The following is a 22,174-nucleotide window of genomic DNA, read 5'->3' as shown; positions in this document are numbered from 1 at the left end:
CCGCTCCTCTCCACTTCTCCCTCCTCCGCGCGCTTCATCTTTATTTTCCCCGTCTGCTCGCATTCACGGAATGAGCAGACCACCAGAACCGACGGAGCATTGAATATGAGCTCGGAAGCGATCGGGCAAAAACCTGTTTTTTCTCCCTCTCGCACCCCCGATGACGACTCGCTTATCGGCGGTCAGGGGTTCGCCTGTGGATTCATCCGGCACACCACTAGGGATCTCAACGATTCGGATACCGTGCCGCTCGCGTTCTGGTCCTCTCGCACTCTCCGTATGCAGGCGAGATATCCAGATCCACAAACATTCATAAGTTCCTCCATTTGATAGATTAGATCCACCAGGATGGACGTAGCTAGTATGTGGTTGCGATTATCGAAAGATTCAATATTCGCACCTCTTATCCCATGGATGAGCTACAAGAACGGAATTTGTAATAATCTCGGTTGGGCATTCTCGCTCACCCCAGGACTTGCTTCGTATTTGTTCAAAACGCACCGAATACTGATGTATCATCCGTCCTCGCTGACTGGTCGCAATCGCGGAACACAGCGATAGGCTCACAGGAGCGATTTCGGTCAGACGGATGGGTAATTGTGTTTCTATGCACGAAGGGAATGATCGTTGTATCTCGATCCGCCGTACGGTTGGTCACTGGTGCTTCTCGCTCGCATCGGACGTTTGCCATTCCCCGTAGAGGTTAGATATCAGAGGCTGGCGTAGCGCTCGCTAGATCCGAGATAGGAAAACGCATTGGCGGCGTCTGGCTCACCGGTCCGATTGCCTCACCTGTAAAAGATATTTCGTCGCCATTGGCTTCGTCTGTTGCTTCTGTTTCTCGGGTTGGACGAAGAGAGCGCTGGGCAAAATGAAGCAAAAAGACGCTTTTCCGGCGGCACAGCGAAGACGCTTTTCGGAAAAGCCGACGGGCGAGGAGAGACGCCGGCGGAGGTTCGGAAGGCCAGCTCGCTTGAAAGACAAGTTGCCCGCTCGCTTGCACGCTCACTAGTTCTGAGTGAGCGATAGGAAGAGGACACCGAGGGAGACGTAGAGTCGCCTCCTCTCTCGGAGATACCGAGAAAAAGAAGAGCTAGGAGACGCCAAAGACAGACACAGTCCAATAGAGAAGTCAGCGTAGCGTTAAAATTAAGCTCTTTATCGCACCTCGTCTTCTCGCCGCCCCCTTTTTTTTCTGCTTCGTTTTTCTCTAGTTCGGCAACGTTTGTTCGTGCCCTCGGTCCCGCTAGAGTTCGGGGGAGCGAGTTCACTCCGTGTGGCTCGTCGCCGCGGTAAATGTTCCCGTGGGACCGAAAGAGGCGCGTAATTCCCTAGCCCAAGACGGAAAATTGATTCGGTGGTGACACGTGGTGAGAGTAAGTTCCGTGTCGATCTTCTACTCCAGAACAAAATCAGATACCCATTCTGGACGATCGAGAAGGGTGCCCTCTGGGAATTGCCGGCCCCAATTGAAACGCTGGCCGAAAGAAATCGCGTCATCGTTTTCAGCTCTTGCCCCCTGCAGAACCCGACTGGGCCCGAATCGAAAGCCGGGCACGCTCCCGGTGACGATCCCTACACGCAAAAGATCGTGTTCTCGGGTAGATCGGGAGTGCGGACGTTTTCAATCTCTTCCCCCCTTCCGGGAATTTTGCTTTTCCCTGAAGGATTGGGTACCTCGCGCATGTGAACGCCGCCGCCGCCGCCTTCGCCCGGCGTCACGTTGTGAATCATCAGTTCTGAGCGGGTTCCGCCAGGCGGGATCTTCCAGCCGATTGTTAGCTCGAGGCACGCCATCGGCCACGACGCGATCCACGCCCAACGACAACGGAACCGTGACGCAGACGTGCAACACGCTCGTCTAGTCGTCGAGGAGTAAATTAGTAGTGGCACCGTTCTCTGCTTCCGTTGATTGGGTCCTTAGTTTCTTTCTCTCGACGGACTCGCAGGCTGTGGCGCATGTTCCCGTAGCGAGAAGTCCCTAGCAACAGACGACAGGAAAGAGCTCACTGCTTGGAGAAATCGATGGCTATGCCAGTGAAGCAGGACGTCGAATGTCGTCGCTTGTAGCGTCACGATAGCTGCCGTTCTCGATGCTCCTGCCGAGCACGGTATCGGCGCCGGGCTCTCACTATCGAAACAAACCGACGAAAGACGATGATTGACGGACGGACGGGCTTACTGACTGGCTTCTGCTGCTCTTTTGTTCTCCCCATCGCCGACGTCTGCGAGCCAACGGTCGAACGGGAGGGCTTCCCGAGGATCGCACTGATGCAACTAAAGGCTCCCCGCTCGCTTGACTTGCTAGGAATCCTGGGTACCCCCTTTACCCCCTGCCGACCTCCCCCCTCTCCGCCAGTGCCAATGAAAGCGTACAGCTGTTTCTGAGTTTGTTCCATACGCTAGCCCGATTTCCGCGTGTTGCCCTGACTCTCATTCCATCGAGCGAGATCCCGTTCACATCTGTCACGAGCACGTGCGCTGTCGAAAACTCTCACTCCTGCGTAGACTCGCACGGCTTCATTCAGAGAAACGTTGATACCCTGACAGGGTACGTTCGATCTTGGATGTTCATTATCGCTGCATGGATTGAGACCTGACGACGGAAAAGAAATCAGTTCGAAGAAGAATCGCGTGGAGAGGAACTCCGTCAGTTTCCGTACGAGGACGCGAAACGTAGACGAAGACAATCACAATCACTCATCCAGTAGCTTGAAATGGCGCTCATTGCCCTCTGCGGGGCGGTGAAAAAAGAGCCTCGAAACGAAGCCTCCAAAGGTATAGCGATTCGACATCGACAACTGGAAACCGATGAGGCAACGCCTCCGCCATTGATAAGTTGTCTCCGTGCTGGATTCTTCAGAGGGAATATAGCTCGAGAGAAACAGCTCCGGACTCTCACAGACTGGGACGGAGAGGCTCTCTCGCATTCCCCGCAGCGTCTTCCGGTGAACAGATCAAAACTGCTGTAGGAGCAATCCGGGAAGAAACCCGTTCCGCTTCAAGTCGCCGAAGTTTCTCCCGGAAATTCGTCCGACTCACCTGTGGAGGCGACTGACACACCCACTATTTGAACCCGGCGGCGGATATTACTAACCCGAACATGGGAATGATCTCTTTCTCTTTGATGACGGCCGGCGCGGGGAGTCCTCCTTCGATCCGAGGATGCTTATTGGATGCAGCTGGCTCCAATGCATAAAATGCCAACGTAACTTTCGACGATCTCGACCAAATCTTCTCAGACATCTCCCCCATGAGTGCTTCATCGTCCACGGCGAGAATATCCGTCAAACCCAGAGTCATAACGACCTGAGCAATTCGCTCGCTGATCTGCTCCTCGTCAAGAGGATTCAACATCCCGACCACCTCCCAGCCCGCATGCTCAGCCGGCGTAGTCATGCGAGACCGACCGGCCGCTCGCCCGCGAGCTTCGCTCCTCGCATGCAGAATTGCAGAACTTGTGTCCCCGCGACGGTAGCGTCGTCGGCGATCAATGAAACGAGGATTAAAGCGAGGTGGCCATCACGCAGACTCTCCGCCATCAAATGCCGGAGGGGCAGGAAGAGCTCAGTTGGATTTTGTTACGATTCCAAGCTAGAGCGAGAAAGTCCGGATGAGCTCCAGTACACTCATCCACCTGGAATTCTTTCGAGCGCCTCAGCCGCCGAACGAGTCCCTGGCGCGCCCACCCCGGCGGATTCACCGCAATGACCAGAATTCGGAAAAGCGCGTCGTTGCGACGCTGAACTCCACGCGGCTCGTGCGAATTTTCCACAGGGATCCGCTCCGTTTGCGGATGCATTGCGAAGGGAAAACCAGGACAGCCATTTCAGACGAGCTATACGGTGCTTAGCTAATTGTGAAAGGATCAAAAGTTCGGAATCTAGACAAACGAGCGGTTGAGAGAGAAACGGGGTCCTAATCGCGAGGAGCAGATCAGCAGGCCGGCCACAGGTACGAAGGGATGGGGGCAAATACCTAGCAGGCAACGTTTACCAACGTCGCGCCAGATTGCGAAACGGGGCGGACGACTTAGTTAATGCATATTAGCGCTCGAGATGAGTTGGCGTCTTCGCCCCGCCGCCTCTGCTGACTTCTTGCTCATCATCATGTGTGTAGTAATACTGAGGATGACGGACGGTACGGTGCGGGAACGAAAGAGGGAAGTTCGGCTGGTAGCTCAGAGGGTCTGTTGGCCCCGAAGAGCGAGTTATAGAGTGAGTGAGTGAGTCAAACGCAGGAGCGGCCGTCAAACTGCCTGTTGAAACCGTCATTGGACAGGACGACGCCACCGTGAGCAAGTTTCCCCCATTATCGACTTTTCCCCGAATCGCCCACCCAGCCTCTCATTCTGATACATCTTCTTTCTCTACTCGTCCCGCTCGCGGTAGCCATTCTCATACACGTCTTCTCGCTCCGCGCGTGCGATCTCATCTCTCTCCGGCCGATAATCGTCGTCCGCCTCTACTCTTCCGCTTGAAAATCCAATACAGGATCTGAGCGCGAAGGACAAAACGCCGCTACTCATCCGACGGTCTCGTTGTCGACGATGTCATTCCAATTGTCACGCGGATGACGTTTCCTTGGGAGAAGGGGCGAGAGGGGGGGCGATGCGGAGTCTGCCTGGTAAGATCCCACATTTGATAAAAAAGATTGACTGGTGGAAAATCAATCGATATTCTTAAGCAGCTCGAGATAAATTGATGTGCGCCGACGTCAAGTTTCCTTCCCGCATGGAGGGACCTCGGAGGATATGTCGAGATCGATGAGCATTGCTCACGCGAGAAGCCGACTTGGACAGCGCGACATCGAGCCAGAGGTTCGTTGGTGCAGGGTTAGGGCCAGGCCGAGTTGCTCAGAGCAAGTCAGCCGTGAGTGAAAGCCTCGGATTTGACTAGAATAACGGCAGAAACGTTACGGAGTAGACGAAGTTGAAGACGACGAAGAACGCGGGGAGCAGCCAAGCGCAATGCCGATCGAAGCGTTCCGCAGTCGCCGTGCTATTCCGAACGGACCTTCGGCCGCTGTTCTGAAAAATCGCGAGAATCCTCGTGCTCAGAATAACAAACAGATTCCTGTCTACTTGTCCGTATAGTTCGAGCGCACGGTGTTTCGCCCGTTTGCCTGCTTTGCTTGTTCTACGTGGTCGACGTCTATGCTCGCTCTTCAGGAGACGGTCGTCTTCCGCAGAGTTCACAAAGCAAAAAAAAGCAATGCTCGGGAGCTCATGTGCGACGGCATGTCCACCCTCGTCTTTCGTATTTTTGTTCTGCGTTCGATCGAGTAAACTTGTTGGTTTGTTTTTTCTCTCCGCGGAAAGCAAGACCGACTCACTCACCCGCTCAATTTCCCGGATGGAGAGTCCCTTCGACAAGACGCTCTGCGCCACTGAGCTGATGACGAATCCGATGCAGACGTACATGTAGATGTCCATTGCGGTCGCGTACGGAACCGGAGGTATGCCTTGCCGACCCTGAGGACGAAGGTTCTCGCGAAATCGCAAGAGGGCGTCTGATACTCGCTCGCCGAAACGGCCATCTCGAGATTCGAAGTTGCATGCGGAGGGAAGGGGGGGGATGGCCTACTTGAATAAAAACGGTGAAGATCGCCTGGAGCAGGGTGACAGAAACATTGATGCGGTCAGTGCTAGAGGTAAGTTTCATTCGGACCGGGGCGAATGAAACGATCACGATGAGCAGCGATGGGACGTAATGCGAAATGAAATGGTGGAAAATCTGACGGTGGAATGTAATCGACACGCAGACACCTGGGGACAAAGATCTCGAAAGAGGTAATTCCTCCTCACAGCATCGTCGAACGAGGCGCGAAGGAATCGATATTAAACCATGGCTCTGGACAACTCACCGTCGAAAGTCAAGAGTTCCTCATTCCATCGTCTGTATCCCCTGTATTCGCACCGTGTCACATTGACTGTATTTTCCAGCAGCCTCTCATTCCCTGGAATAGTGGAAGCGTGGGCGCTCGAGCGACATTCTCTCACCAAGCCGTTGCTAAATCTGTCCGAAGAGGTGCGGAAAGATCGAATCGATAATCTTCGGCTTTCAGCTCACCCTCATAGGTCAGGTTCTCGGCGGGGAAATTCAAAGTCAGACATCTCTCCCGCGACACTGTCGTGGTATTACCCTTGACCCTTCCGGCAGGGTACATGAAGCTCCGAGCTCGCAGCTCACAGTATTGCGAGTCTCCAGGATACTGACTGGCGATAGGGAATTTTCAGAGGTCTGTCGAGGAGCGTACACTGAATTATAGTCGAAGATGGCTCCTCAGCTCACACGAAATTCATGTTGCATTGCACGATAATCCTCTGCTTCAGGTGGTAACTGAAAGAAGCTCCCGGATTTCCCCTCCCATCGAAGATTTGTCTGATGATGAGGTTCTTGGTCGGTACTTCTTTGGTGGCTATCGACACATGATGCGCATTCTCGAAGAATGGATCGGGCAACCAAAAGTGATGGATCTGTCCAAAAAATCCGGAAAATCAATACGAATGACCGGACGCTCTGAACCTGTGAATCTGATTTTCTCCCGGGATCCGTGACACCGACGTCCACTCCACCTTGTTCGTCGGGATGAATACCGAGCCCAAGGAGCCTACTTGTGGGATTTGCTCTCGAGACATCATTGTGCGCATCCGTGCCCAGAGCTCGGAGTCTATCTGAAATAGAAATGGAAATGTCAAGCCAGGTAGATCACCCGGGAACACCGTCATCGGAGTCGAGAACGTGAGTTCTCGCTCGTCGGGTAGCGCTACTTCCCTCCCAATGCAGAACTAAGCTGCAGTCTACGATAAATCCGGGGTTCACGTTGTCCGGATCGCTGATTGAGTGAAGGACGAGCGATGCGTTAATCACCACGCCCGTAGGACGCTCGGCCGGATTCAGGGATGGAGAGCTCAGAGCCTGCGGGGAAAGAAATTATTTATCCACGCGCCTGGCATATTTGGAGCAGCGACTCAACTTGCGCGAGCGTGTGAACACAACATCACAAATGACTGTAGCTCCGGCACGATGATCTGATAATTCCTAGGATCTCACATGCGAGACTATGTGACTCATGAACGCGATCCACAGCAGCGGGGACGAACTGCGTCGGAGAGATCTCGACATCCTAGTGGGGCTTGGAGGCCTTCGCGATTCCGTCTGATTCCGTACCGAGCGTCTGCTCGTCGATGCTGACTAAATCTCTTATTTGCGTGTTTAATTATGTGATCGTCGATTGAATCTCCTGCAGCTCGGCGATTCGATCCTACCGAGAACTGATAAGCGATCGGGTGAGGCAATAGCTCGAGCTCATACCGCTTGGATTTGGCGAGGAATATTTCTATGAATTCGTTTTTCAGGTAAAACTCTATGGAATAGATCTTCCAGCGTGACCTTTTGGAATCCGGTGATATTTTTGGGCGATCCGGGCCAGCGGATAGATTGTGTGAAATTATTGTCGAAGCCGATCTATTTTCATGCAACTGATCGGAGCCCCTCGCATGGCGACACCTTCCAGTTTCACCCGAACTCAGGCTCGGAGCTCGAAGAAAGCGAAGTTTTCCCTCAATTCTGGTCCGCGATGCTTTGGGAAGTTTGCGGATACGTTTTCCACGGGAGCGTAGCCGCGTAGATGGATATTTGTGCGGACAAACTATTTAATTTCCTGCCGCCATTGTTTGCTCGAAAGTTTCGTATCGTCTTCCAGCAACGACCCCGTGAAGCGGAGACTACAGCGGAAGTTGGAATACGCTCATATTGTGGGAGCGCTATGCGGTCGTTCACGGTCTTTCATGCGACAAGCATGGCCTCCGAGTTCATGGTTCATGACGACTAGAGGAGTCAGTGAATACGCGACCATAAACGAGAGGTTCGGGTGCATGAAATCATGAGTTCCTCGACTCCGCGCCTCGGAAACGATGTTCGCTAATGCCGGTAGAAAAAGCTCACGTATGTTTTCATCTTGCTATGCGGAGTGACCGACCCAAATGAATCGGTTCTGCTCGGAATGTTCCTAACGATAGACTTCCGAGTAAATCTCCGCGGCCTCCGGTATGATGGCAAAGCGCTCAGGCTCGGACCTCATGCTCTCAGCTCAATCGCCAGGATGAGCTGGATGCACACTCTACCCCACCGATATACACATGATCGAGAGCGCCGTTCCGGGGTACAAGAACAGAACGGAAAACTATATATAGCTTCCTTTACAGGACCTGTCATTTCAGGTAGCAATTAAATGCAGCTGTCTTTGTCTGCACAGCTTTACGTGGGAGCTACAAGAACCGAACAAGGTCCGGTTTCGGTAACTCGCTCCGAGTGAATTCTCTGCGTGGTGGGGAAAAGACTTCGATAGGCAAATCAGCCCTCCCGCTAAAATCCCCCGGCCTCCCAAAGAATCATATCAATCCATGGTGAGCCGAAATCCAACTTCTGTTCAGGATTTCATCGAGGAGTGAGGCGTAATGTAAAATCCGCGGCCACCGATGGAAGCACCTAGCTGTTGCTTGCTCTGCGGACGTCACCGATACTGTGCCGATTGCAAGCCCCTATAATAATTGACATATGGATCACTCAGCAGATTAGGTTTCCGCAACGACGTGCGCAGCAAACAGCTGCATTGCGCGTCCGTCGCCATCGATTGGGTTAATGGACAGAACGCGAGGTGTTGCTTGGCCTGTATCCGTTTGTGGACCGGATCGATTCGATCTACTCACGATTGAGCTCATTGATCGAGAGCTTGCTCCCGAAGATATTTCCGCGGGGACCATCTCGTTCCAGGATTGGCTCCACAGGCTGAACGAGTCACCAAGTCGTTGAGGGAAAAAAACGTAATAATCCTCTCGCGTACTGCTAATGAAGATCGGCGGTCCCGTACTACCGCAGGCTCCGAGTGATATGGGGAGCGGAAGCTCTCCTTGTCCATTCCGAAGTCATTACATACTATCCCACAGCTCGGCAGATGCGATGCGTCCGTGATACTTCGACACATACGAAACAAGCCGGTGATTATCCCGCCTCCTCCCTACGCTATTTCGCTCATCAGCGCGATGATGCCGCGACTCCGAATGAGCGTGACGACCGCTAGCTCGAGAGCTCTATTATCGGAGTTCCGTTGCAATTGTCGATGCGTCTTTTCCTTGAGCTCGCGTCCCGCGTATCGGAGTCTTCTATTAGAGCTCCGTAAACTATTCTATGCAGAGTGGTGATTCGGACTCATTTTCCCAGGATTTTCGATCCAGGAGGGTCATTAGTGAATATTGTGCTCCGCATATGGGATCCCGACGAACTGCATCGATATATTCCGATGTAATTCGGTCGTAGAGGATCAACGGAAATATCTGGCGAGCTTGGAATCCAGCTTCAGTGTCCTTCCATCGTTTGACTCCAGGTTCAAGAGGAGATGCGTTTTTTTTTACATAGCGGAGCTCTTCATCAGGGATCGCTCGCAACGTTGTCCAATCCTCAAGGAGCTCAAAGGAGCGCCCATAACTTCGGTCGTGAGGAACTGGATATTATCTCCCTATGACAGGGAAACTTGCGAAAACGATTTGAAGCGGCGGGGCAAAGGAATAAGCGCTCAGCTGTTTGAGGACGGGGTAGAGGAGAAATGTGGGACCGGGTGGGGCTGCTCCGGGACTAGCTTGCCAGACAAGCTTCCCGTTCGCACTGACAGGCGTGTTCCTGTCTGAAAACGTGAGGACTCTCCAATTCGAGGCAGCGTACTCCTTATCGGAACGATGGAGATCGCTACTGAATTGATCCTGCAGCTATCTCGAAGTCGGCGGTACAAGCTCTATCAAGAAGTGACTTCGACGAGCCTCGTGCTGGAGAAATCGCTGGTGCGAAACTGATGGCATTCAGTTGGCCGAGAAATAGAACACCAACTGGCATGAACATCCCGAAACAACACGCGACCGACTCCCTGCAGCCGGATCGCCTACCCGGATCCATCCGCGGTGGATGGCGGAGGCCTGAGAGGGAAAAACAGAGGCTTGCCGCGGAAATCCCGAAAAACATCGAGACTCCCGATTCGAGAGCGAGCCCAGACATGTTTCTCGGCGTCCGTAACCCTCGACCTCGAGCGGTCGGATCTCCCTCAGTCCTGTCTCCTGTCGAAGAGCTTCAGACTGACAGGATTTCCTGGGGATGTATCGTTTTTCATAAATGTACGTAGTATTCTGGTTGACAGCAGAGACTGGAGTGGCTTGGTCGACGCCACGCGGGAAACCCCTTCCGCGAAACTCACGCGCACACGTACCTTGTGATCTTTACTGCGGTCGATTCCAACCGAATGGAAAGACCGTGTGAAACGTCTGCGGACTTTCGCAGACTTTTCCCCTGACGTCAAACCGTGTTGTCTTTGTCAATACAAGGTCACAGCAGACGGAACTTATAAGTCAGTCGGCATTCTTGCCTCAATCAGCGATGCGGAAGATCATAATCAGACTGTAAATACAAGGTTTATTGGTACGGCAAGCCTGCGAAAGCTGGAAAAATCCGGAGTAATGAGGGAAAACGCCTGGAAACACACCGAGGTCGGATAGACCGAGCTGTCGACACTACCGTTCGACCTGCATATGCAATCAAATCCGAGCAAAATGTGATTACCCTGCGCGGAGCACGACTTCTTCAACCGCGGGGAACGTGTCAGCTCGCTGCAGAACGGCAACAACGCGTTCTATAACGCGTAATCGCCGACCGACCAGGCCCCAACAAACAGCGTGCGCATCGCCATTCAATCCGAGCAGCGCGTTCCCGTAGCTGGCACGGCCCGCTCATTCCTCCGTCCTTCAATATGCGGCGCTTCCGTAAGCATTTCTCCCCGAGTGCGTGTGCAGGTTCCAGCGTCAGTGAGGGCACCACTCGGAGATCAATTGAGCAGCTGATGGAGTTCGGGACAGAGCACGCGTGCTGGAGGTCCCTCCTCGGAATGGGTTTTCCTCCTCGGAGGGGATTTCGATCGTAGAGGCTGTACATTTGTATTCGACCGCTCCGGGATGGACAGAGCGTCGGAGAGGAAGAAATTCAGCTGCACCTCTGTTCCTGAAAAGAATTTTCCTCTCACCCGGCTCAGAGGAGCGGAATTTCGCGATGGGGGCGACCTGGAGCGCTTTCCGCACCCTCCCGCTCTCTGCTTCGATTCGTCAGTAAGAACGACGTACGCTTTCGATTCACCCGACGTTGGACGGAGCGGAATCTGAGGAAGCCTCCGTTGTCCCTCTCTGTATCCCACACAGGGGGGAGACAAATCGGAAACTGCCCCAATTAGGCGTTTCCCTCGAGGTCAGAACCAAACGCGCAGGAGTATGTACGCTGGAGTTTTCCTTTGTGACCGAAAGACGATTCTCGAGCGATTCGGAGCTTCTTCTCATACTATATTTTTATCTGGCTTCCGGCAGCCAAATCTCCCCGGAGATTCCCATACCTCACTCAGGGCCAACCAGTAGCCGAATTAAGCCCTCAACACCACCCAGAGACCTCTTCGTGATGTTTGAGCACTGCTGCCGATCGAGAAGCTTCTGTAGGTCCTCAGCTTGCGAGTCTTTCGAATAGGCGACAGGGAGAATATCTCCACGAATCGACGGCAGACCAGAACATCATCAGATCGTTCCAGGGGAGACATGGAAAGTTAGCAGCCTATTTCTTTAAAGGACCTTGTCTCATAGGTTGGAGTGGAACTTGAAAACGTCGAGGGCTCTCTCAGAAAACGATCGGCGACCATCTCCGTTTAATCGGACTCAGCTTTGACTCGCCCGAACGATCACGCGTAAGGTCAATGCGGCCGCCATCGCCTTGTCTACTCGAGATCCAGCCTGACTCCCTCTGACTGAAATCGGTTCCAGCGACGAGGGCATTGAAAAAACTGCAGTTCAGCAGCCTCAATTCGGAGACGATCCGACATGCGCATCCATTCCTGCAGATAAGGTTACTGACGACCATATTCGGTGGTCCCGCACAAGGCGTTGAAACGTTTGGAGGAAGATACCGATCGAGGTTCGAGAAACGCAGATCGTCCTCTGGCGGCCTACCCACTCAGTCTGATAGAGTCAATAGAGGAGGTTTGCCAGCAGGATTACGACCGATCAGACGAATTCTTCCTTCACGATATCTATGTATCTGTATGCCCTTTTCCTGTCCAGAAAGAATAATTGAGCAAGAAGCAAAATAACCTCCCGGATGTTCGTTTCCGCTCCAGTGGGGAGCCGTTTCCCACCCGTTCTACTTAAATTAAAATCTCGCAGACAGATCAGGAAGACAAGGGACTTCCGAGGAGGGACTGAACAAGATAAAACCTAAGGTCAGTGGAATGGCGGAGATTTATGGGAGCACTCGGCGTAGGAGCCGCAGACGGAGCGGAACCTTTGGGGCGCTTTTAGTGAAGGATAACCGTTAGCTCGTTTTGTCAACCTACCACTGCTGAGTATATAGAGATTCCGGCAGTAGGAGCTTCGAAGAAGGTTGGAGAGCTAGAGGCTGAAGTAGCGTGCGAAGGTCCCCCGAATCCTCCACCGTATGTGCGGGAACTCTCTTCCTTTTTCTCAGAGCACCCGACGCCGACTTTGCTATCGTAATTTTTCCCTCTTGACCTTTGGCTTGTCACGGCAGACGGCGAGCTACATTCGAGCGCATGCTCAAGTTTTCGGCTCCGGTTCGTCTCGGTCACTTCACAATATTCTCTCGACCGTATGAGCGACGCACGCTCTTACGCAACAACAAAGTCATTTGCGAAAGAATTCTCTCTTCGAGAGCGGACGTCTGAGATGGACGCAAGGGGGCAACGAGTGGAGGTACTGCTCGCAAGTCCCTGTCACGGAGGCATCCGGTCCAGCAGGCATTCGCGGGCCTGACAAGCAGACCCGTCGCCGCTATAAAGCGAAATGTGAAGAAGCAGTACAGGACTTGGAATGAATAGAGGAATGAACGAGTTCTTGAGAACAGGAGGAATAACCCCTGAGGACATCCTTCATCGTTGAAGCGAGAAATACCTCTCATCACATTGAAATCAACCAAGACAAAGTCTATGCTCATGGATACTCCAGGCTTACGCTGCTCGTGTCTGCAGGAACCGTCTTTAGAAAATGAACGCATCATTTACCTGCGGCCCCAGAGGAACCACAACCATGTCCGGTGTTTTGTTCTCGATTGAGAACGGCGTTTCCTGCTCAAAAGCCCCGGCTGCCGACAATTGGAGCTCCAGCTGTGGCCGACCATGCATCGGATCGACTCGGGCGTATGGATACGAAGGTGAGGCTGTGAGACTCATTGGATTCAGAGACCAGGTTCCGGGAGCGAACGGAGTAATCATTTGTTGTCTTTTCAACGCCATCGCCGGAATATTCGGTTTTGCACCCTGGATGAGGTCTCCCAACTTATCGCTATCAGCTGCTCAATCCGATCCGAACGGAGAACTTCAGCGTATATAGCCTCTGGGAAAAACGTCGGATCGGTTGAGCACTATGGGACGCACTCTTTGTTCGCCTCCTCTCTGATGATTCGTCGATCTGCAATTTTCCCGAAGACGCCATATCTTTTTCGCGGGGTTTTTAACCGCATCGTTGGCTTCTGAGCATCGCAATGCTGACTGCAACGGAGCGAGCCATCCAGCCGCACGATTTTCGGCTTTCAGAGCGCATTCGGCTGAATCACGCTTCAGCAACTTGAATATTCATGAGACGGAAAAAGGCAGACGAGCGGACAGCGAGACGGAGTCGACGTTGGCAAGAAGAGAGCCTGCTCTGAGACAAGGTAGGCGTTCGACGTCTCGAAATTCTATACGATCCATTATTTCTTCTCCGAACGGATGTAGTTTTCTGGAAGGAGCGATGATTGAATGTAAGCCCTCGTGCTACGACGCAGAACTTCCCCGACAGGACTCGATTCGGATCGATTTGGGAAATCCAGTCGAAAAATTCTCATTGGAGACTGACTGGCTGGCAACGATATTCCCTGACCCTCTGAAGAGAGTCCAATAATGGGGAATCCACTACCGCGTTTCCCGGAAAGAAAATCAGAAGTCGACGATGGAAGTCGGAGGCACGCGAAAACTCGGTACATGGGGAACTCGAAAACTTAATTGGTGAATTCCCGCAAGCAAAGCATCGCTCCAAGATTGAACTCGACAGTCGAAATCTCCAGAGGGCACGAGTCGACAGGAAGCGAACAAGCCAGCCAGCAAGAGCAAGACGCCGAAAGGAAACTGTCATTGCCAGAATTAAATTTCCTTTAAGCCTGAGATGCAGTTCTTGCCACGAGAACGAATTTGCATTCGAAAAACTTCTGAGCGGGAAGACGAAGCGACCGATCGACGCGCTTTCCGCGACACGTACAACTCGTGTTGCGCATACAGCCCGGCGACCAATGGGATCTATTCGTCAGACATCTTGGACGTTCTGCCCGCCTGCCCGCCCGCTTGCCTGTCTGTCATCATATTCGTCGCAGGATTATCGAACTGCCAGCAGTCTCGAGAGCGGGCGGGTCCCACGCCTCCTGCAAGGTCCCTAGACTAGCAGTTCGGAGACCGTACGAGTCTCTCCGTATCGAAACACGTCCTTGGAGGAATTGAGCCCGCAGCGCTCATAGGACATCTCTCATCACCAGACGACTCTGGAGGGAAATATTTCGAGCCCATATCTGATGCTTATCGTGCTCTGCTATTTTTCCGTTCTCTTCGAAAAACTTCTTCTTCAGATTGTTCGAACGGAAAAGCTTCGGGGTACCGCAAGCATGCGATCCCGTATCGAGAAATGCCAAGTCGCGTCGCGGTCAAGCCATCCGAAAGCCTCGACGCATCGCATGGGAACCCTCAATTTGATTCTTGCATACGGGAGGCGACGCAGAAGCCCCACTTGCTGCTCCGGCCGCAAGCAAACCTATCGGTGGACTGAATGGGGAATCCTCTGAGCGCTCTCGTATTCAAGTCCCTATTCGAGCCTATATCGGGTTATAGGCAAGGGAAAGCAGCAAAAGAACTGTCCGTGTCCCTCCAATAAGAGCATCGGACCAAACTTCTATGCGTTGAGGCGAGGTAGCCGAACGTCCAACCGAGCGGCCGCCCACCCGCCCGTCCGACTGACTGCCCGACCGAACGACCGACCGAGCGACCCACCGTCGAGTAGTAAGGATGATGCTAAAGCTGCTCTTATCGGTGCCCAAGAGAATCCAACGGAAAACGAGGGAGGGGAGTAGTGGAAATGGCCACCCGTTGGGACCGCGATAGGTCTTCGATTTTAGGCCCCAACGGATCGTCCAATGCAAGACCGAAGTGGCAGTGTTGCCTCGGCGATTTCTTCATCAAAAGCCTCCAAGGGCAACGGATTCAGCGGGGCCGGTCGACGACCCGAAGGAGATGTTGTATTCATTGAGGTTCGCAGTGTGCTCCGTTTGTCGCTCGATGTCTCTCTCTTCGCGAGTCGTCAAGCTGGGGACTTACCGTGAATTCGGGAGACTCGGACGCGAGCAACCCCATTCGGCCACTACCATCGCACCGTCTTCATTTTTCGCAACGAAGTGCAAATGCGTCAGGGTCGAGAAATTCATTCCCCACGGGGTGGCCGAAAAGCCTCGGACGCAACATCATGCAAATAGCGCAGGCATTGCAAGCGCCGACTAGGTCGTATACTTCAACGAAGCTTCCTAAAAGAGATCGCTTACGTAATCGCTTCCCGAGGGCGCGCGGTCTGTTCTCCGCGAGGCCGACTGGCCGAGCAGCTGAGGATTCTGAACGAGTCGGGGCCGGAGACTGCGAGTGTTATTCAAGGTATTTCGCATTCCCGGATTTGTGCTCGTGCTGTCAGATTTCTATCGCCATCTGCGTATTTCCCTAGATTCGATGGGTTCGTCTGTTTGATTCGAATCGGTCTGAATTTCCTAAGTGAGAAACGAAATCTGAAACTCTTCGTCTTTTTCACTTCGCTCGCTATTCAAGGAAGTCGATCAGAACATGAGAAGAACATCCGAAACGAATCATCCCTGCGGAAAGCATAAACTAACCACGGCTATACATATATTCGTAGAAGTCTTTCCCTTCAATGAGAATCAGTCAGAATCAAATCGACTCTGTGTGCTTATCGGAGGTTTGTAATTAGGAATTTTCTCCGGTAGATACTCGACCCATTGCTCTCGGGAGCCGTGGACAATCGGAGCAAAGGGTCATCCATATCGGAACATTCGCTCCCTCGGAATGCCACGGGGTGCCTTAAGATATATTCGAAGAGCTGTTCGCCTAGCTGTCTGGGCCCTCGCGTCGGCGTCGTTGAGATATTAGGAACATTATATTCTCGCTTCGATCGCTTCCGATGCTTGCGAACAGGCATCGGGATCAAATTACAGAGAGAGATTCCGATGAGTTTGCCGATGTACCCATGCTGATCGATCTCATCAAAATGTCCCGAAGCCTAGAAGATGCGTGAAAAAGTTGAAAAGTTGCGAGAGCCAGCCGGAGTGACACGGGATAGGTCAACCGAGCGGGACGCCATATCTGCTCCCATATAGGCGAGAAGTCAATTCCTCGCAGTTTCTCTCTCCTTTCTTCTCATCCGCCGCGCTCGCTGCTGTTTGCGTCAAAAACTCGAAGCATGCAAAGGCTCTGCTATTTGTTTTGGAATTTTTCACGCGAAGGATTCTCTCTTCATTTCCACCACAATTCCTCCCATTGCCTGTGGCGCACAACCGTCGCCTCTTTTCCGCGCTTTTCTTGGGCAACGAACTCGTCCGTGGAAGTCAAGAGGTGCATGCATTGTCGTCGCTTGAAATTATTCCTCTGAAGATGCGCCAGACCCAATGTCCTCGTCGAGCACCCTCGTTGGTCGACGGTGCCGCAATTCTACCTGAACGAGAGAATAACGAAAGGCTCTACATCTTCGGCGAAACTTTACGTCTACCCCGCCGAGTGCGCTACCCCCGCTCCTCCGAAAGCTGAAATTATTCTTCAAATTGGAAGTTTCGAGCAACAGGAGCGAGAAGAGAAGTGAAGAGAGCTCCTTAGAAAAACACGCACGGTTGGATCGATGGCGGGGCGAGGCCGTCGATCGTTGCGGAGGGAGTCGCCGTCCTCGGAGCGCGTTAGGTAATATTGTTCTTCTCTTGAGCCTGCCACTGAAAGCGATGGAGGGATCAGAAGCGGCGGTGCCGACGCGGCGATGGCACAGAGAATGGGAACAGCTGCAAATCGATGTTGAAGAAAGTGGTCTAGAGAACTGTTTTCTTCTGTGTAATCGAGATAATTTCCGGATCTAAATCGAGATTTCCTCCATGGCCTTCAGGAGTTTTTGTGCGTCACGACCGGAAACGTCCATCCGATCCATTTTCTTCCTCTGTTTCTTGCATCGGACGCATCTCCTTGACTGTATCCTCGTAGCGCAATCTACTCTCGTTTAGCTCCTGTGTATTTGGTCTTGTCCGAGAGATCCATTTGCCTTCTTAGCAATTTTGTGCCTTCATTTTTACTTCTCGTCATCACCATCTTCGTCACGTTCGGGAAACAATCGAATGGGAAGACAGAGCATGCCGCCACTCGCTGATTCACTTTTCAGACATGGCATGCGAATTCTATTGGTTTAGGCGATAAGATCGAATTGATCTAGACTTTGTGAAAACTTCCGGAGCGACTTGGAGAATTCGAGCCCGCTCCGCCAGCAACAGCCCTAGCGCGAAACGGCAGCCGATCTCTCTCTCGAGAGAATCTCCGCAGACTCTTCAGCAGAGTATTTCCTTCTCGAAATCGCGTTCTCTAATTTCGAGTTGAAGAGTTGAGATTCGCCAAGAGCCCACAGATCCGGCCAGATAAGTTACCCCGGAGCGAACGAGCCGCCGGTCGCCGTTTCAACGCAAGAGTTCAGCCGGAGCTTCTTCCGTTCGTTCCTCTGACCACCGAGTTTGATCCTCCCGAACGCTCCACGCCGACTGGATTGCCGGCAGAAGAAGTAGCCGTCTTCCTAATTAAATTTAGATCCTCTCACTTCCAACGGTTCCTCGTGCCGTCAAGTCTTGTGGACGCGTGAGCTCTCGACTCAATGTTTCCCACTCGACTGTCCTCCAAAGAGGAGCAAGAGGAAGAGGAGAAGGAGGAGGGACATCAGCCGCCTAGACACCAATTCCAGGCCCTACGAGGATTAACGCGCTGTGATCTTCTCAAGCTTGTTTTTTTTTCGCCACCATTCCAGGAAGCCTCACCCGACAGCGATCCAGTTTCCATCTAATCCATCTCGAATCCCATCCTGGACTTCTTTCGAAGAGAATTGGGAAATTCAGACCTACGCCACCACATCTTTATCTCCAGAGCCGAGTTTTGGTAATTGAGCTCCATTGCCGCCGCTGCTGAGGAAAACCGTAAATCGTTCTTCTCCGTACTCGTTGAACAAAAGCAGCTAATGATGGAAAAAAAATTGCAGGTGCCCTGCGTTTTCAGTTCTGACTGGAGAAGGAGACTCGTAGGACTGCGTCAGGGGCTTTTATTTATTCATGTATCTAGAGAAAATTTGGTTAGTGATAACAGAAATATGTGTGATTCATTAAAATTTCGTGTTTGTCGATTTTCCTAACGAACGTTGAATCGATGCCGCCGACGATTTGTCTGGCTTGGGCGTCTTTATGTCTACCTCTCTGGGGACATCCGTCTGTTGCGAGCCTTTCACTAGTTGAAATAACGGAATCACACAGTGTATCACTTAGAATGATACAAGCAAACCACAATAGGAGAGAGGGAGAAAAATACGCTACTAACCGATGCAGATTACCACCACAAGTATCAGTATCACCGATACGGCTCCTGCCGCCAAACGCGGCTTCGTGCGCGCATACCGGCACCTTTCGGTGACCGTTTCCAGACCCAGCGCTCGTCTTCGTAATTCGATCGAGTCTCGCTTCGGAGTCGTCACAAATTGAACGCCTTTCGCCCTCTAAATCAGGACATGTTTTTTAGGGCTCATAGTGGGGAGAAGATATTCTAACCACTCAAAAGGTCTACAGATAGCTCACGCTCGTCTTCGCGGTCTTTATTGCGAGCATCGGTCGTGTCGCGTTTCCCATTTCTCGTTTTTCTGTTTCCCTTTTCGTTTCTCTCAACAGACAGTGGTTTGGTAAAATAAAGAGTCTCATTGGCATGGGCACCCCCTTTTGTTCCGATTGCAGACGGTGAGTTTGTTTGGTCAGCTTTTCCGGACTGGCAGAGGGCTCAGAGACTGGCCTCCCCATTTGCTCCCTGCGGGCAACACATTCCGCGCGGTTGCGGGGCCTGGGAGGTGAGCGTTCTTGAATTGCCTGCTCACGATACGGACGACGAGCCTCAGCATCCATGTCTGGCGAGATGAGTCCGGGGTTTGAGTCCGGGGTCTCCCTGACGATTGCGAGGTCAACATGGCGCAAGCCTGTACTGGCTCTCTCAACCACCCTGTTGAAAAGAGCGCCGGTATAGGGCCCCGACGTGAGGAATTGACTGAATGGCAGTACATATTCCAAAGTAGTTATGTGTGCTTGTTGGAGCGTCTGCTGCGTTTCGGGGGTGCCCATGCCAATGAGACTCTGTATTATTGTGTGGCGGGATTGCACGTTATACGAGGAGTGTCAAACGCTATAACCTTTCGACCACCCGTCGGTAAGGGTGAACCACCCAGCCAGACTTCAAGGTGTTTGTGTACATATTCCGAAGTTGTTATATGTGTGCTTGTTGGAGCGTCTGCTGCGTGTCTCTGAACGGATTGACCAATGGCGGTGGCGGTCTGTGATTGTCTTCTGGATGGGACTTCCTGATTGGTGGGCGGGTCTTAGTCGTTTCGATATCCGTAACACTACTTCCGTTGCATTTGTTTACTTTTGGCAGAGACCCTATATCTGTGCGACCTAGGACGCAGTCCTACGTCAAAATATCGATCCTCATAAGAATATGCGAGACCCTGAGCAGCATCCGCGCGAAGTCAGTGTCGGTACCCAGCGTGAGGCTCCACGTCCAGGGATATTGTAGGGAATCGCTCAAGCGGCATTCCGAGTAATTGAGAATTGAAAGTCTAGTTCAGTCGACGTCTTTTTTCCAGCGCGTACACCAAGTTCAGGAGTTGTGTCAGCGAACCTCTGCTCAGACTTTGTGGGTCGCGTGCTCGAACAATCATGGATCACTCGATGGCGTTCCTGATCCACAGATGCTCTGCGAACTCTTTCTCGTGAGTCTATTTCGGCCCTTCCCAGGTTCGACCCCTTGGGGAGACGACGTTGTCACGCCCGGGTCCTAGCCTACGTGCTGGAAACATCGATTTTCATCTGATTTGAACTCTCGCTCGAGCTGAAAATCATTCCCGGGAGCTCATTCCCGGCCCCATGTCGACTATGTCATCAACCCTTTTCTTACGAAGGTTTCCATTCTCCCGCGATAGGTTGTCGTATGAGTGCCCGAAGTCGCGATCCTACGCGAACTCCGGAATCTCTCAGTCGAGTCGATCTTCATCGCCATCGTTCCCACCTTCATCGCTCGACGATCCTCCGACGATCATAGAATCGCAACGCGTCCAATCGACGTCACGCGCACACCGTCCGTCGTCCGCCAGCAGCCGTCTCCTACGGAGTGAAGAAAACTCTGCCTCGGTCCCTCTGTTTGACCACAGCAATCTCATTATTTTAACGACGACAACTATCATCCTTCCGGCTCTCTTGCATTTATTTAAAATTTGAGATTATCGTGCCGCTTCTGGGAGGTCAAAGTACGGCGCCGTGGTCAGCGAACGGGATCACAGGGCGCTCAACACCGAAAGAAATGCTCATTGAACATAGAAGCTCTCTGCGAGCAAGAGGAACATGTGAAAACACTTTTATCGGAAATAACTCTATCGTCCATCCCTCGTCTGGAAAATACGGGAAGAACGTGTACGCATTTCGATGTAGTTTATGACCGGGCAGCTATTCCTTCCAAGTTTTGAGCCAGAGCAATGAATGCTGAGTGATTAATAAATCCCGGTTCTAGGAATAGAGTGAAACCTCATTCATATCGTGCTTCGGCTCAACTTCCGATTAGAAAATTTATTATCCTCTTACGCTTCGACGAACCTCGAAGAAAAACTCTCGATCCCAGGCGTTGCAAATGAGGGAGGGATCACACGGATCGTAACATAGTGACTAGTCGTTTATTTACAAAGTTCCCGCTGACTCAGCTCCAAACGAAGACTTCCTACACTCGACGAACCTTGAGAGAAGGAAGAACTTATGTACTTAAGCCTCTCGCTTGCAAATCAGAAACCTGAGCCGGGACCAGGTACCACGGTCATGAATCACGGGTTCTGCCCCTGGGCACGATGATGAGGATGAGAAGGATGTTCTTGATGACTGATCGAATGGGCATGCGGGAACTCGGTCGGTCCGTTCGATGATGGATTGAATGCAAAATGAAATAGACGAGGGGTCTTCCACATGGAGGCTAACCGGGGTTTGCTAGCGCGTTGTGGAATGCAAATGAAATTTTGTGGTACAGGTTGATTTGGAGTACGAGAGCACTCTGAACACACTACCACCCTCCGAAACAGGAGTTACCTGGATGCCTAGGAAACGCCTCCGTGGGTGGTCGTGCCGTTCGTAAGCTTCTGGCTTTCGCCGATGATGAAGGTGATGATGAAGAGAATTGGCTCAATGATGACGATGATTGGATGATACATCGCGGCGACGGGGATTGCGTGGCTGACGACGGATGGTCCGGATCCGATCGCCCAGACTCGGCATGCATTCCCTTCTCTCAAACGCAGTTCTTCCGAGTCAAGCTGATTCCAACGCTGGTTTTAAGGTTTCCGAGCCAGAAATCCTATTCGCGGAGGGCAGGCTGAAGTGCGATTTGCAGCGGAAAAAATCACGGAATATCTAGAGCGCAAATTGCTTTCACATATAATATCTCTCTACTGTACAAGGTATCGTAATCTCTTCTGGTGACCGACATGCCACCAGCACACCACAAAAGCGCGCTTCGTGACGGCAACGATCATCGTTGACTCTCCTATTGACTCCATCCTTACGAATAATCGGGATGTCTGTCTCTGAGCGGCGTGTCGTCGGATCGGCCGATGGGCCGGTCGGTCTTTTCCCTGCCCCATCGAGTCCTCAATATTCCCTCAAGGTTTCCTGGTGGGAGAGAACGCTCGATCCCACCCCTTATGTGATGGTACAGTGAAAAAGTTAAAACAGGCTTCACAGAACCGGTCAACGGG

At 52.3% G+C, this 22,174-nt stretch overlaps 1 protein-coding gene across 1 annotated transcript; it reads right to left on the bottom strand.

Moving 5' to 3' along the window:
• Window positions 1-3,066: 3,066 nt before the first annotated feature.
• LOC100898494 (gamma-aminobutyric acid receptor subunit rho-1-like) lies at window positions 3,067-7,127 on the bottom strand. The gene is made up of 9 exons (XM_003740769.1): window positions 7,056-7,127; window positions 6,773-6,920; window positions 6,567-6,676; window positions 6,294-6,478; window positions 6,072-6,217; window positions 5,866-5,958; window positions 5,586-5,767; window positions 5,339-5,473; window positions 3,067-3,309 (listed from the first exon to the last, which is right to left on the bottom strand). The coding sequence occupies exons 1-9, from the start codon at window positions 7,125-7,127 to the stop codon at window positions 3,067-3,069; spliced, it is 1,314 nt and encodes a 437-aa protein (XP_003740817.1).
• Between the last annotated feature and the right edge of the window lie 15,047 nt (window positions 7,128-22,174).

Source organism: Galendromus occidentalis, unplaced genomic scaffold, assembly GCF_000255335.2.
Source record: "Galendromus occidentalis unplaced genomic scaffold, Mocc_1.1 scf7180000077086, whole genome shotgun sequence".
Classification (NCBI taxonomy): Eukaryota; Metazoa; Arthropoda; class Arachnida; order Mesostigmata; family Phytoseiidae; genus Galendromus; species Galendromus occidentalis.
Note: the sequence above shows the minus strand (reverse complement) of the source record. Positions and strands in the feature narration are given on the sequence as shown.

Coding starts and splice junctions, on each gene's coding strand:
- LOC100898494 (XM_003740769.1), bottom strand. CDS start 7,127: ATGTCGAGATCTCTCCGACGCAGTTCGTCCCCGCTGCTGTGGATCGCG. Junction 6,921..7,055: donor TGAGTCACATAGTCTCGCAT/GTGAGATCCTAG, acceptor CTTTCCCCGCAG/GCTCTGAGCTCTCCATCCCT. Junction 3,310..5,338: donor CCATCCGGGAAATTGAGCGG/GTGAGTGAGTCG, acceptor CGAATTGCTCAG/GTCGTTATGACTCTGGGTTT.